The 16,578-nt window shown below is 43.4% G+C and overlaps 1 protein-coding gene across 1 annotated transcript in view; it reads left to right on the top strand.

Moving 5' to 3' along the window:
• Positions 1–16,105, top strand: part of LOC124042066 (unconventional myosin-VIIa-like) — a 34,806-nt gene extending 18,701 nt beyond the window's left edge. The window contains exons 26-48 of the mRNA XM_046360383.1: positions 9–136; positions 348–474; positions 614–733; positions 1,867–2,040; positions 3,157–3,384; positions 4,810–4,977; positions 5,191–5,308; positions 5,461–5,587; positions 5,909–6,081; positions 9,013–9,194; positions 10,097–10,206; positions 10,438–10,586; positions 11,056–11,209; positions 11,580–11,735; positions 11,966–12,071; positions 12,713–12,826; positions 12,913–13,024; positions 13,454–13,560; positions 13,797–13,982; positions 14,511–14,627; positions 14,721–14,804; positions 15,509–15,628; positions 15,850–16,105. Of these exons, the coding sequence (XP_046216339.1) occupies positions 9–136; positions 348–474; positions 614–733; positions 1,867–2,040; positions 3,157–3,384; positions 4,810–4,977; positions 5,191–5,308; positions 5,461–5,587; positions 5,909–6,081; positions 9,013–9,194; positions 10,097–10,206; positions 10,438–10,586; positions 11,056–11,209; positions 11,580–11,735; positions 11,966–12,071; positions 12,713–12,826; positions 12,913–13,024; positions 13,454–13,560; positions 13,797–13,982; positions 14,511–14,627; positions 14,721–14,804; positions 15,509–15,628; positions 15,850–15,948 (3,159 nt within the window). The 3' untranslated portion in view covers positions 15,949–16,105. The remainder of the gene's footprint in view (positions 1–8; positions 137–347; positions 475–613; positions 734–1,866; positions 2,041–3,156; positions 3,385–4,809; positions 4,978–5,190; positions 5,309–5,460; positions 5,588–5,908; positions 6,082–9,012; positions 9,195–10,096; positions 10,207–10,437; positions 10,587–11,055; positions 11,210–11,579; positions 11,736–11,965; positions 12,072–12,712; positions 12,827–12,912; positions 13,025–13,453; positions 13,561–13,796; positions 13,983–14,510; positions 14,628–14,720; positions 14,805–15,508; positions 15,629–15,849) is intronic.
• The last annotated feature ends 473 nt before the right edge of the window (positions 16,106–16,578 follow it).

The raw sequence follows: 16,578 nt of genomic DNA, 5'->3' as shown, positions 1-16,578 counted from the left end.
TCCTCCAGCCGGAGACTATGACGGAGGAGGAGAAAGACATTCTAATTGGAGAGGGGCGCACTTTGGATCGGCCAATATCCGACCTGGAAAAGTTGCACATTATTGTTGGATACGCCCTATCCAGACGAGATATAAGGTAACAAACCGAATTACAACACGTTAACAATGTTACCCAGATATTTCCCAGTTAATTGATGTCTACAAAAATAATTTGTTTGTCATCCCAAAACGGTTTCATTCAGAACTAATAAAGGATTACAGCTACAGTTGCAATGCAAATGAATTGGATCCAATCAAAACTGATGGATAGCTACTTGAGCCCTGTCTGTCCTTGTTTGTCCGTGTAGGGATGAGATCTATTGTCAGATCATTAAACAGCTGGTGAACAATAAGAACCAGAAGAGTTCCCTCAGAGGCTGGGTCCTCCTGTCCATCTGTCTTGGTATCTTCCCCCCAACAGAACTCCTTATACAGGTCAGGCTAAAGTTGACATTTTTTCACCTGTGGCTGTATGTCTTAAGGCGCTGTGTTTTTTACGTATAGGCATACTGAATTTATAACCCAGGCCCCACTCAATCAATTACATACACTGTAATTCTATTCTATTCCACAGTATCTGGAGAGCTTCCTGCGCAGAGGGCCAAGTAGCTATTGTCCGTACTGTGCTGAGCGCCTGCGTCGCATCGTGGCCAATGGGGAGCGAGGCGAACTGCCTTGTTGGATAGAGCTCCAGGTAAGATCCATGACAGAGACATACTCATCTGGGTGCCATCTCCCTTCTGACACAATGCAATAGAATTGGGGGGTAGGCCTGTCAGGACTCAAACCCGGGTCCAACACCCTAGCCAAAGAATCTCTTGACGATGTCGCTAGGTGTCGACTACTGCTGCTGTTAAGCAGTATCAACACTACAGGTTATGGACAGTATTCATGACAAATGTCGCATTCAAAACAACTGGGAACTCAGAACTGGGAACTCGGAAATCTCTGACTTCTGACTTCAGTGCGTTCAAGACAACTGAGAACTCTGAAAAAAAGTGCTCCAATTCGGAAAAATCGTTTCGAACGGTCATCCAACTCGGAATTCCAACTCGGGAACTTAGGTCTCTTTCCAGAGCTCCGACTCGACAACTGACGTCATGATTTGACCTCGTATTTTTCTGAGTTCCCAGTTGTCTTGAAATCACCATCAGAGCAGGTTTGGTCAGACAACAATACATTGACTGATCAGAAACAGACTGGCACTCATGTTAATTGATGAGAGGTCGCATCAGAGTTATGTGAGAGACCGTTGCTAAACTACAGCTACAAGCGCCAACCACTGCTAATATCCCACCTACTCCAACATATGAAATTGATTCTCTGTTTTTGCTCTGCGGACATATCTTTATGGCGACAGGTAGCCTAGCTGTTAGAGAGGTGAGCCAGCAACCGGAGGATTTCCTGTTCGAATCCTGGATCTGCCTGGAAAAATCTGTTGGGAAGTGAGCTGGCAACCAGAGTGTTGCTGGTATCAAATATTAGATGCTAGTGCCTGCCGTTGTGCCCTTGAGCATGGCACTTAAACCCCACACAACAACTGCTCCACGGGGGCCCAGTGTGGTAGCCCCCTGTTCCAACCTGTCCAACCCCTAACATGTCTTTTGGAAGGGTTGGAATAAATGGAAGTCAATGTTCGGTTCGACCTTGTGTACAATTGACGAATAAGGTGATCTTACAATGAATCTTATGACAGTGACTGTATTAGTAGGGAGACAGGACACCAAAACTGCGTATGTGCAGTACAGAGCAATATGGGTCCTGTCGTAAGTAGTTATTATACTGCAAGGACTAATTATTCCCATGTCTCCACCTTCCCACATGTAGGCCGTCAAGACCAAGAAGCCCACACAAGTATCTGTGGCCCTGATGGATGGCCTTAGTGTCAGTCTGCCTGTTGACTCAGCCTGTACCTCTGCTGAGGTGTGCCAGGCTCTGGCCAAGAAAGTCAACATCAAGGATACCTACGGATTCTCTCTTTACATCGGCTTCTATGAGAAGGTGAAGGAAACCCCCAAGGGTTTTGGGGATACCTAGCCATGCAACTAAAACGAGTACATACAGATGTAGGATCTTAATTTGAGCTACTTTGCTGCAGCAGGAAAATAATCCTGCAGCAACAGGAAAATGTGAATTATTGGGTGGATTATAATGAATGGATATTTTTGAAGGGGTTGATATATTTTTCGCAAGGGAAAAACAATTCTGTAATTCCTAAGTGGATATTAATAACTCCAGAAGCTTTTTTACAACTCAAATACACTACAAGTTTGAAATCTCCTGCATTACAGGAAAGTTCTCCTGCAACAGGGTGATCAAATTAAGGTCCTACATCTGTATTGACAAAGACGATACATAATAAATACAACAGTGTCAATAGGTACTCTTCTTAGTTGCATGGCAAGGGGATACCTAACTGTGGTGTCCTGGGTACTAGCATCATGCCTTGTGGATTGAGAAATTGAAGTTGCTCATTCAGTGTCAGTTCAATATTGAGATTGAAAAGGAACAACATTGATAGCATTTGACTACCATTTATTAGCATCTTCACTAGCTTTCAGAAGTTGACTAACATTGACTTGCATTGACTAGCCCTGGCATGTTTTGACTAGCCCTGGCATGTTTTGACTAGGCCTGTGACATGTTTTGACTAGCCCTATGACATGTTTTGACTAGGCCTGTGACATGTTTTGACTAGCCCTATGACATGTTTTGACTAGCCCTATGACATGTTTTGACTAGCCCTGTGACATGTTTTGACTAGCCCTGTGACATGTTTTGACAAGCCCTGTGACATGTTTTGACTAGCCCTGGCATGTTTTGACAAGCCCTGTGACATGTTTTGACTAGCCCTGGCATGTTTTGACTAGCCCTGTTACATGTTTTGACTAGCCCTGGCATATTTTGACTAGCCCTGTGACATGTTTTGACTAGCCCTGGCATGTTTTGACTAGCCCTGTGACATGTTTTGACTAGCCCTGTTACATGTTTTGACTAGCCCTATGACATGTTTTGACTAGCCCTGTGACATGTTTTGACTAGCCCTATGACATGTTTTGACTAGCCCTGTGACATGTTTTGACTAGCTCTGACATGTTTTGACACTGCTGTTTCCAGGTGTGGTCCCTAGGCAGTGGCGGGAAGCACGTGATGGACGCTATCTCGCAGTGCGAGCAGGAAGTGAGGCGGAAGGGCGAGGAGGAGCAGCACGCCTCCTGGAGACTCTACTTCCGCAAGGAGTTGTTTACGCCCTGGCACGATTCCTCGATAGATGCCGTCAGCACAGATCTCATCTACAGACAGGTCATCAGAGGCCTCAAGTCTGGGGAGTACCATTCTGAGAAGGTGCGTACCATTCTGAGAAGGTGCGTACCATTCTGAGAAGGTGCGTACCATTCTGAGAAGGTGCGTACCATTCTGAGAAGGTGAGTACCATTCTGAGTAGATGAGTACCATTCTGAGAAGGTGAGTACCATTCTGAGAAGGTGCGTACCATTCTGAGAAGGTGCGTACCATTCTGAGAAGGTGCGTACCATTCTGAGAAGGTGAGTACCATTCTGAGAAGGTGAGTACCATTCTGAGAAGGTGCGTACCATTCTGAGAAGGTGCGTACCATTCTGAGAAGGTGAGTACCATTCTGAGAAGGTGAGTACCATTCTGAGAAGGTGCGTACCATTCTGAGAAGGTGCGTACCATTCTGAGAAGGTGCGTACCATTCTGAGAAGGTGAGTACCATTCTGAGAAGGTGAGTACCATTCTGAGAAGGTGAGTGCCATTCTGAGAAGGTGCGTACCATTCTGAGAAGGTGAGTACCATTCTGAGAAGGTGAGTACCATTCTGAGAAGGTGCGTACCATTCTGAGAAGGTGCGTACCATTCTGAGAAGGTGAGTACCATTCTGAGAAGGTGAGTACCATTCTGAGAAGGTGCGTACCATTCTGAGAAGGTGCGTACCATTCTGAGAAGGTGCGTACCATTCTGAGAAGGTGAGTACCATTCTGAGAAGGTGAGTACCATTCTGAGAAGGTGCGTACCATTCTGAGAAGGTGATTACCATTCTGAGAAGGTGAGTACCATTCTGAGAAGGTGATTACCATTCTGAGAAGGTGATTACCATTCTGAGAAGGTGAGTACCATTCTGAGAAGGTGAGTACCATTCTGAGAAGGTGCATACCTTTCTGAGAAGGTGATTACCATTCTGAGAAGGTGCGTACCATTCTGAGAAGGTGATTACCATTCTGAGAAGGTGAGTACCATTCTGAGAAGGTGCGTCGTTGTTTTATTTATTTGATTGAACCTTTATTTTGACAGGGAGTTAAAGCTGAGACCAAGGTCTCTTTTCCAGATGAGCCCTGTTTAGCACAACAATACACATCAAAATACAATGCACACATATACACATTAAAATAAACATTATTGTACAATACATGGAAAGGAAAACACAATCGTAAAAAACAGTACAAGACTCCACCCACCCAGACAATGTGGATATCATATCACTGAAGGTGACATTGTGAAAGTAGCCTCCACTACTCTCGAGGGTAGGTTGACCATGAACCAAGCATGAATCTTAGGAGTCACAATGTATCACTGAACTCTATGTAAGAAATCATAAAATAATACAAATCAATTACCACTATTGTTGAAAAAAAGAAAAGATATAAAGACTGCATATGTTTGAAGTGGAAATTATATTAACTAAACAACTAAACTGTTTTCTTTATTAATTGGACCTAAACAGACTTTGCATTTATTTGTTTTTGTCATCCAGGAGGATGACTTTGTGCAGCTGGCAGCGATGTACTACTATGTGACGTTTGGGTCGACCAACAGTGTAGAAAGTGCCAAGAAGGTGGTGGGGGAATGCATCACTACTGAACTTATTGAGACCAAGTCACAAGGAAAATGGATTCAGCTGGTCACCGCAGCACATACACAGGTACTGCTACTTACTGGTGCAATAAGTAATGACCAGACCACCTGTAGTATATTATCTTCTAAAATTCCTGCTATTCAGTGTGCTATCCCTATCAAGTAAAGTAAAGCAAAGTTAAATAAATAATTACATTGAAACGTTAAGTTAATTAGAATAAAGGAAAGTTAATGCCAGACAAAATTATTCAAATAATAATGATCCTAATCATTCTCACAGGGTCCTTATATAAACAGCAGAAGGAGCACAGACAGCGTGAAGGGGGACGTAGTTGACTACGCTCGTCAGAAATGGCCCATCTTCTTCTCCAAGTTCTACGAGGTTACGCAAATGTCAGGTAAGTCTAACAGGAATATGTCCGCATAATGTACCAAGTGAAGTTTCTATCATTTTTCATGATGAAGCTTTTAGTTGGTTTTAAATCAGGCAAAATATTTATTTTATTTGTCAAAGACGATTTTTATAACTAAGGTATTTGTATACTCACAGGACCTCCTCTATCCAAAAGTAATTTTATTGTGGCCATCAACTGGAATGGGATCTCCTTTCAGGACGAGAAGGAGAAGAAGCTCCTCGAGCTGCCCTACCCAGAGGTGACTGGGGTGAACAAGTCCAGGTATGAACAGGCTATTCCAAGGCCCTGTTTACATATTTCAGAAATGCATCCATCCTTCCTTCTCCCCTTCGAAGTGATCACTGATCTGAATTGGTTGGTTTTGAGGTAATGGAGTGATAACCTTACTCACAGCTATCCAATCACTTATAGGTCTGTTTACCTCAAGGAAACAAGGAAGGATGCATTTCTTAAGTATTCCAACAGGGCCCAGAATACATAGCCAGAAACTAGTCGTCATGGTTCACATACTCCCTCATACTGACATTAAATCCACCATGAAGTTATTACATACATTTCACATACGTTTCATATGTTCATCAGTGACGACGGCAGGATCGGCAACAGTCAGTCTGTGAGCCTGGCCACACTGAGAGGGCAGTTCCTACTGCAGTCTGTGGAGGCAGGGGAGATGGCTGACCTGATCCAGTGGTACCTGGAGGGCCTGAGGGAGCGCTCCGTCTATGCAGTGGCCCTGCAGGACATCAACAGACAGGGTAAGAATATGTCAATAAAACACTTGATCAACTCACCTCACAGCTGAGGTTCACTGATTTTGGATAAGTTTGTCTAGGGTTAAGCTTTGTATCTCTGAGCTACAGAGGGTAAGTTACAGTAGATGGATGTATTTGTCAGATTCATAATACTTACTAGTATATCAACAGACACTTCATAACTGAGGTTCATCCATTTGGATGAGATGGGTGAAAGCCATGCTGTGTAGCACTGCTTAAGAGGGGTGGGTAACCTGGATGTTTTCCATTGAATGGAGTGGAAAACAATATAATTGTCCCCATCAGATAACAACAGGTAGTAGGTAGTCAGTGTTTAACAGAAAACAATATCCTAAAAGAACCCTTCATATACAGTAAGTGTTTTTGGCTGGGGATCATGCATGACCTAATATGGTTTCTGTTATATACGGAGCATTCAGAAAGTATTCAGACCCCTTGACGTTTTCCACATTTTGTTTCAGCCTTAATCTGAAATGGATTAAATGAAAATGATTTCCTCATCAAGCTACACACAATACCACACAACGACAAAGTGAAAACAGGTTAAGACATTTTGGCAAATGTAAATAAAAAAACAACAGAAATACCTTATTTACATAAGTATTCACAACCTTTGTTATGAGACTCGAAATTGAGTCCACCTGTGGTAAATTCAATTGATTGGACATGATTTGGAAAACCACACACCTGTCTGTATAAGGTCCCACAGTTGACAGTGCATGTCAGAGCAAAAACCAAGCCATGGGGTCGAAGGAATTGTCCATAGGGCTCCGAGACAGGATTGTGTCAAGGCACAGATGCGAGGAAGGTTACCAAAACATTTCTGTAGCATTGAAGGTCCCCAAGAACACAATGGCCTCCATCATTCACAAATCGAAAGAGTTTGGAACCACCAAGACTCTTCCTAGAGCTGGCCGCCCGGGCCTAACTGAGCAATCGGGGGAGAAGGGCCTTTTTCGTTGAGGTGACCAAGAATCCGATGATCACTCTGACAGAGCTCCAGAGTTCCTCTGTGGAGATGGGAGAACCTTCCAGAAGGACAACCATCTCTGCAGCACTCCATGAATCAGGCCTTTATGGTGGAGTGATCAGACAGAAGCCATTCCTCAGTAAAAGGCACATGACATCCCGCATGGAGTTTGCCAAAAGGCACCTAAAGACTCTCAGACCATAATAAACAAGATTCTCTGGTCTGATGAAACGAAGATTGATCTCTTTGGCTTGTATGCTAAGCATCACGCCTAGAGGAAACCTGGCACCATCTCTACGGTGAAGCATGGTAGTGGCAGCATCATGCTGTGGAGATGTTTTTCAGCAGTATGGACTGGGAGACTAGTAAGGATCGAGGGAAAGGTGAACGGAGCAAAGTACAGAGGGATACTTGATGAAAACCTGCTCAGAACCTCAGACTGTGGCGAAGGTTCACCTTCCAACAGGACAACGGCCCCAAGCACAAAGCCAAGACAATGCAGGACTGGCTTCGGGACAAGTCTCTTGTCGTGTCTTTGGCATCATTAAAACTGAAGACTTATTTATCAAATAACTCTTTGTAATTATTATTATGCGATTAAACTGATTAACCATGTAACTGTAATTAACTAGGAAGTCGGGGCATCAAGGAAAATATTCAGATTACAAAGTTATAATTTTCCTAATATAACTTTCAGATATTTTAACATCTGATCAATTAGTCTTCGATTGAATGAATTCTTATTTACCTCACGTTAGTCTCATTCCAAACGTCGTAAATTGTTGGTTATCTGCACGAACCCAGTCTTCACTATGAGTCATTCATACATCAATTGTCTTAAATCCTTTATTTACTAACTAAGTAATTCACAGAAATGCATAACAAACAGTAGATATGGTTACAAGGAAATGATAGGGGAATGTGCCCTAGTGGGCTAAACCGGCATGGCGGCTTGGTGGACAAAAGAGAAGAGCGGGTCAACTGAGATGAGACACTACAAAGTTGATAATTATAACAATTGAAATGCTAATCCTTTGCACATGAACGCTCACTCATTTGAGAATAATTGCAATCAATATATGTATATTTACACTTAGTGTGTTGTCGGGATCTCTGTTGAAAAGTTCATTTCTGTTGGTGATTTTGCCCGCCCTCTCTCTCTCTCTCTGCCGTGGTTAGAATGTATAGTTCAGAGTAACATTCATTCATATCGTTATATGTTTCGGTGTTGTCGGTCTTTGCGTTCAATGATACCGAATTCCTAGCTGCAGACTAGTAATTAATGTCAAAGACTTGTTCTTATTCTGTCAGTATCGATAGTCTTAGAGTTTCAACAACCATTACAACCTTAGCTTATACTCAGGTTTTATGGTCTGGTCTCAAACCTTAGCCCTCTCGTGGAAATCGAGGTAGGCTGGTCTCTACTCAAACCTTAGCCCTCTCGTAGTTATCGAGGTAAGCTGATCTGAGGTGGGAAAACCCAGGTGGGGTTTTATTCGGAACATAGAAAAGGGCTGTCCCATGACGCTGGGTCCTAACTGTGCTCATGGGCGGTCCTCTGATTTAGTTAAACTCCAATGACAGAGAATTGGAGTGTCCTTCATTAAACAGTCTAAAATGACATTACATAATTTCACAAATAGTTTCATCTTTACTCATTCATTTTATACAACCATTAGATGTAAGCCTCATAACGGAGACTCATGTATAAACATGATTATGGTAATGTGGCTGTATTGTCTCTCATGAGTTTGTGTCTGTGTGTGTGTTTGTCTCTCTGTCTGTCTCTCTCTCTGTCTCTCTCTCTCTGTCTCTCTCTCGCCCTGTCTCTCTCGCTCTCGCTCTCTGTCTCTCTCTCTGTCTGTGTCTCTCTGTGTCTCTCTGTCTCTCTGTGTCTCTCTGTCTCTCTGTGTCTCTCTCTCTCTCTCTCTCTCAAACTGCAGACGACCCCACGTTCCTGAGCTACAAGCGAGGGGACATGCTGGTCATCCTGAAGGACGGAGAGTACTCCCCTGACCGGGGCTGGATCAAAGGCACTAACGAGCGCACCGGGAACACCGGCGCCGTCTCCACGGATACCGTCCTGGTTCTGCCAACCCTTGACAAGCCCAGCGATACCACACTGGTAAGACGGTTCTAGACTCTAACAGAATGTTCTAGACTTAAAATACTTATTGAAAACTTCACTCGAGTGATGTTTCAATTCATATGGTTAGAAGAATAGGTCATAGAATAATAGTCTGGTCCCAAATCTGTTTGTGTTGTCTGGGACTAGGCTAATTAAACAGTGCACACATAGTACAAATAAGAGGGCGATACAAATGGGATTGTGCATGATAAGATTCTTTATTTGATTACATTTTTAATTTCTTCCCCCTTTTTCTTTCCGATTTCGTGGTATCCAATTGGTAGTTACAGTCTTGTCCCATCGCTGCAACTCCCGTACGGACTCGGGAGAGGTGAAGGTCGAGAGCCATGTGTCCTCCAAAACACAACCCAGCCAAGCAACACTGCTTCTTGACAGAATACCCTCTTAGACCCGGAAGCCAGCCGCACCAATGTGTCGGAGGAAACATCTAGTGCGCGATAGGACAAGGACATCAATGCCTGCCAAACCCTCCTCTAACCTGGACAACACTGTGATAATTGTGTGCCGCCCCATGGGTCTCCCGGTTGCGGCCGGCTGCGACAGAACATGGACTCGAACCAGGATCTTTAGTGACACAGCTAGCACTGCAATGTAGTGCCGTAGTTATGATAAGATTCTTATAAGCTAATAAGTGAACATGGATGCATTCCGTTACAGATAGTTGTCCCTACAGGAAACAACGTAATGGTCCCTTGGTGGATTTATACCTTACATCTAACCAGTTGGAATGCTGCCCATATGTTGGGCGGACTTGTGAGCATTGTTAGACCGTGGGGCAAGTCGACATCAAGTCCCTATTCTTCGAGGGATTGTGGAAGGGGAAGACTACCATCTTGTGGTCGTTTTAACATTGTGTTTTTCTTTGGTTGAACCACAAGAGTCTGCTGAATCTGAGCCCAGATCAGAGGACAGTGGCTCAGAACGCACCCGCCAGGGAAGAGGCCGTGTCCCCCGTCTCACTGAAAGAGTTTGCCTATGACTACTTCAGGTAGAATCCACTCTCACTACTATTTCAACGACACCAATAACCATTTTAACTTTAATATTTACCACAAACATTTGTAAATGAATCATCGATTTAACAAAGGAGTATTCCAATGTGACAGTAATCTGACCAGTTATCTCACTACTACAGTTTGCAGGGTTAACAGTATGTTTTCTGGTTATACTATTCTCAAGACAGCAAGTTAACCTTAGCTATTTCCTTGGTTTCCCTTAGGCAGCCTGGTAAAGAAGGGGGCCGCGGGGCGCAGGCCAGAGGCAGGGAGAAACTTTGGGCTGCCTCCAAAGAACCCATTAAACAGCCCCTACTGAAGAGTCTGGTGGGCAACACCGACCTCAGCCATCTGGCCTGCATCTCCTTCACTGATATCCTTTACTCAAATACTTTATTTGTTCAAGGGAAAGTACAGGATTTTACAACTTGATGTTAGATGGTTCCTCGCCCTGAAGTAGTCTACGAGCCACGACAAACTGGTTAGGGTTTGCTTTAAACGGCCACTACAAACTTCAGTTAACTTTAGCCAACTTCAGCTACTTTCAGGTTGAGAAACCATCTAACATCAAGTTGTAAACCCTCAGCTTCCACTTTAATGTACGGTTGATGTTCATATTGATATTGAGGCGAACACTGGATAACAACAAGGAAGATTTTTAATAGGTGTTGAAGACACTAGGGAGGGATTACACCTGGACTTTTTGTTACTGGAGACCTTTAAACGATAAATAAAAATACTTTTTTTACAATGGCGTAGCAGTTACCAACTTATCCTAATAAATATGTCTCTCCAAGTGGAGTTTTCTAAACGTTTGCTATTGTCTTTAGCCTTTCCCTCACCTATACTAAAGTACATGGGAGATTACCCCATCAAACAGGTGCGTCAGCCCATAGAGCTGACTGACCAGATCTTTGGCGCGGCCACTCAGCATGTACCTTTACAGGACGAGGTCTACTGCCAGATCATGAGGCAGATGACCAGTAACAACAGCAGGTATGTGTGGTAATCTACTGCCATGTCAGCTATTTCTCATGAAGTAACCACAGAGATGTACAGTATATGTCTGATGTTCTATTTTTAATTATAATTATATATTTATTATAATTATAATACTCTCCCCTCTCTCTCTCACTCTCCCCCCTCTCTCTCTACTCTCCCCCTCTCTCTACTCTCTCCCCCTCTCTCTACTCTCTTCCCCCTCTCTCTACTCTCCCCCGGCCCTCTCTCTCTCCCTCGCTCTACTCTCTCTCTCCCCTCTCTCCTCTCTCCCTCTCTCGCTCTACTCTCTTCCCCCTCGCTCTAATCTCTCTCTACTCTCTATTATATCCATCTCACCTTCCCTCTCTCCTCCTCCCTCTCACAGAATGAGTGTAGACTATGGTTGGCAGCTCCTTTGGCTGTGTACCGGCCTCTTCCCCCCCAGTCAGATCTTGCTGAGGTACACCCAGCGTTTCCTAGAGTCACGGCCCAGAGAGCCCCTGGCTGCAGACTGCCTGCAACGGCTACAAATGCTAGTCAGGTGGGGCTCCAAAGCACACTGTAGTGAATTTGGGAGGCAGTGGGAAAAGGTCTTGAACTAAATGTCCCTACAAATCCAACACCAAAGCCATGACACCAAGAGGTCTCAATCTGAATATCTTGGATGAGGTTGCTGGAGCTGTCCTGAGGACGCTACAAAATATGGTATTGAGATGTTAAATACTAAAATGATTGGGGGGAAATGAACGCTATACTGTCCTCTTGTTGTAGTATGGAGCCCAGGAAGCTGCCTCCCCATCAGGTGGAGGTGGACGCCATTCAACAGGACAGCAACCAGATCTTCCATAAAGTCCACTTCCCTAACGACAGAGCTGAGGTAGATAGCTTCTTCTTTGCCTCATATGATCACTATGATCACTGATAACTATGATTATTATGATCATTGACCCTTATGATCCCTATGATCACCGATCCCTATGTTCACTGATCCCTATGATCACGGATCCCTATGGTCACTGATCACTATGATCCATATGATCACCGATCCCTATGGTCACTGATCACTATGATCCATATGATCACTGATCCCTATGGTCACTGATCCCTATGATCCATATGATCACTGATCCCTATGGTCACTGATCCCTATGATCCATATGATCACTGATCCCTATGGTCACTGATCCCTATGATCCATATGATCACTGATCCCTATGGTCACTGATCCCTATGGTCACTGATCCCTATGATCACGGATCCCTATGATCACTGATCCCTATGGTCACTGATCCCTATGATCCCTATGATCACTGATACTTATGGTCACTGATCCCTATGATCACTATGAATTTCTCAAATCCACTTTCATATGGTATCTGACCTTTTGTCACAGTGGAAACTATCTGGCTGGCTAAATCTACAGAAATATAATAACACAGAAATGTTCATTAATTATGCTCATTGTCCGTGTTAAATAAATTTAATGAAATAAATGAAATGTGTCAATTCTTTATTTAGCTCTTCGAGGTGACATCAACGTCTAGGATTCGTGACCTTGTTCGTAGCATTGCCTACAAGCTCATTCTGGCCTCAGCGGACGGTTACAGTCTCTTCATGAAAACGCCAAACAAGGTTAAATTCAAGCTCATTTAACTGGTTTAGTTCGGGTAGTGCAAGTAAATGTATGTTTATTTTTTCTCTCTCCTTGTTGCTTTCAGGTGGTGAGCTTACACGACCAAAACTACTTCTTTGACAGTTTGAGGGAGACGACAGACCAACCTAAGAAAACGAAGAGAGCCAGAGAGGCGAAGAAAGGAGGTAAAACAGAGGGTAAGGCGCAGTCCTGAATTTAACAGATAAAGTTTTGAGCTCATGCTGCAACCGTTTGTGGTAGATGGTGGCAGATGGTGGCAGATTGTGGCAGATTGCGTCATTCAGGCAACAATGGCTGATACTTAAATAACGTGCCATAGAACTCTACGGCACCTCGCCAGCTGTGCTGCAGTATGCCACGACTTTTAAAGGAAGAACCACTGTACAATAACATCTAGCATCCACCATATTGTCCTTATATGTACATAGTAGCCCTAAAATATTCAAAAACATCATATAATGTTTAGCAAAAGGTCAAAGTAGTCCCACCAAGTTGTCAGTGGATGAAACTTATGTTATGCTACACTATGCCATACTAAGCTATGCTATACTAAACTATACTATGCTATGCTATAAGGACTGGACTGATGAACATTTGTGTTTCAGGAGGTCCAGCCACCATGCCCTACCTGGTTATATTCATGAGGAAGCTGTGGTTCAACGTGACCCCAGGAAGAGACCTGACCGCTGACCTCACTTTCCATTTCCCACAGGTCGGGCATGAAAGACACAGACAGACAGGCACACACACAGACTACTGTACATTTCTAGCAGTAGATTTAGTTTTTATTCATCATTCAGATCTCCCATCGGCGTGCGTCAATGGGTAATGATTACGCTAAAGAGTTACGCATCTCAACCTGTTATTCAAACCGCTGTAAATAGTGAGTAAGCGGGGTGAACCCAGAACCCAGTTACTCATAACTCATACACAAACCTCTCCTCTCAGGAGTTGCCCAAGTACCTGCGTGGCTACCACAAGTGTACCAAGGAGGAAATGACCAGCCTGGCTGGCCTGCTGTTCCGGGTCAAGGTGGACACGGACAGGTCCCAGTTTGTCATGATTCCCAGGATGCTGAAGGAGCTGGTGCCAGCTGACGAGATGAAAACCATGTCCCCAGAGGACTGGAAGAAGGTAAGGAGGAGGAGGATGAGGAGATAACAGACACCTATGGTACACTGTCAGTCCTTCTCATATTATTGAACTTTATATGATATTTGTCAGACATCTCTTGCTCTCTCCATTACGAAGCAGATGGCTCATTCCAATAAAGCATAATTTCTGCAATTAGAACTGCCATCATGATCTCAAGACAAGTTATTCAGCCACTACCCAAACAGTGTTCTTAGTAAATTAATAGCGCACCATTATGATAAAAGATTTGGGCGGAAGTTTACATACACTTAGGTTGGAGTCATTAAAACTCGTTTTTCAACCACTCCACAAATATCTTGTTAACAAACTATAGTTTTGGCAAGTCGGTCAGGACATCTAGGATTAAAGGGGAATTTTTATTAGGATTAAATGTCAGGAATTGTGAAAAACTGAGTTAAAATGTAATTGGCTAAGGTGTATGTAAACTTCCGACTTCAACTGTATATAGTATAATAATGAAGAAATACCAACATTTCTGAATCTTTCTGTTTTCTTCTTCCCGTATAGCACATCATCGCCTCCTACAACAAGCAGGCCGGGATCACCTTGGACGAGGCTAAAGTGGCCTTTCTAAAAGGCATCTGCCACTGGCCAACGTTCGGCTGTGCTTTCTTCGAAGTTAAGGTGCGTTAGCAGACAGCTCAAGTCGATACAAAAATGATACCTACAGACACCAACCATCCCATTGGTGAATTTCTGTATGCTCTTCCTTCACAGCAAACCTCTGAGCCGAGTTACCCAAGTATCATCCAGATTGCAATCAGCAAGCAAGGAGTCAACTTCATCAACCCCAAAACAAAGGTAAACGTACCATTGTTTTTTTATATGATTATTTTGATTTGATCAACATTCAGAGTATTTTACTTTAATCTATAGTACATTTACTGACAGATTGTCATATAATTATGCTGACATCAGGTGCAGTTTCCTAAAAATATGAACGCTTACATGTGTGCCATGGAAATTACCACCAGGGACTCAAAGTCAAACTTAAAGTAATCATTCTGTATTATCAGCAAGCTGGGGAGAATCCAACAACTTAATGCACCATAGTACACGCCGGTTGGGAGCTCTCCCGGGGCAGTCCCGTTAGTTCTCTAATATACTGCTTACACAGACAAGTTATATTTGCATGATTTACATTATTCATCATTAACATTTGGTTCCTACATGTGACCCACCAATACCTCACGAGGCTTCTTCTCTCCAAGCTGAGACCTTGAAACTGAGATCCCTTTTGGTTCCTTGAACAATGTTCTGGGTGTACTGCCAATTGGTCTGAGGAGGTCACAATCACCTACACGAACCAAGATGGAGAGAGAGGAGATGCTGTGTACAATACAATGCTATCTCTTCAGACAACAACATTGTCCCTCACGTTTGTTCTCCAAATGCTGCACCACAACATTAAGACAACATCATGCTTCTGCCACCATCAGCAATATAAAGTATTTACCTTTTCTGTTTAACCAAACATTTCCTTTTGACCTTTACCTAAACCTCAGGAGTTTCTGGTCATGCACCCGTTCAACCGCATCACCAACTGGTCCAGCGGGAGCACCTACTTCCACATCACCATTGGCAACCTGGTCAAAGGGAACACTTTACTTTGTGAGACCTCATTGGTGAGTGGCCATTATGTCTTTGAGGCAAAATTAAAGATGTTTCCTTCTTTAAACCAATACATTACAATTTTGTGTAAATCGAAAGTAGTGTTTGTTGAGGGTGTACTAAATGACCTTCACAAACACTTGCATTGATGTGACTTATTCAAAAGAGCCAGAATGTGATGTGACTTTGCCTCTATGTTCATACCCCAACTACTCTATTTGACTCTGCTCTTCAGGGTTACAAAATGGATGACCTCTTATCATCTTATGTGAACATGTACGAGATGCAGAGGCAGGCTGTGCGACCCAGAAATAACTCCATGTTCCCTACCTAATGAATGCTGGGAAATATGAAAATATGGAGGACAAGGAAGATTCATTTAATTAATAGAACTAGTAATTTGATGGAGCAATTTAATTATTATATTGCTTTTCAGTTGGTCTAAAACCTTTTGCCTAGCTTTGTAATTAAAATGCTGTATTGAATTGACACTGTGCCTTGTTTCAAAATCAAATCAAATGTATTTATATAGCCCTTCTTACATCAGCTGATATCTCAAAGTGCTGTACAGAAACCCAGCCTAAAACCCCAAACAGCAAGCAATGCAGGTGTTGAAGCACGTTGGCTAGGAAGAAACCTAGAGAAGAACCAGGCTATGAAGGGTGGCCAGTCCTCTTCTGGCTGTGCCGGGTGGAGATTATAACAGAACATGGCCAAGATGTTCAAATGTTCATAAATGACCAGCATGGTCAAATAATAATAATCACAGTGGTTGTCGAGGGTGCAGCATGTCAGCACCTCAGGAGTAAATGTCAATTGACTTTTCATAGCCGATCATTCAGAGTATCTCTACCGCTCTTGATGTCAGGTAGCACATCCGGTGAACAGGTCAGGGTTCCATAGCTGCAGGCAGAACAGTTGAAACTGGAGCAGCAGCACGACCAGTTTGTGTGTGTATGTGTGT

The sequence above is a fragment of the Oncorhynchus gorbuscha genome, linkage group LG08, assembly GCF_021184085.1.
Source record: "Oncorhynchus gorbuscha isolate QuinsamMale2020 ecotype Even-year linkage group LG08, OgorEven_v1.0, whole genome shotgun sequence".
NCBI lineage: Eukaryota > Metazoa > Chordata > Actinopteri > Salmoniformes > Salmonidae > Oncorhynchus > Oncorhynchus gorbuscha.
Note: the sequence above shows the minus strand (reverse complement) of the source record. Positions and strands in the feature narration are given on the sequence as shown.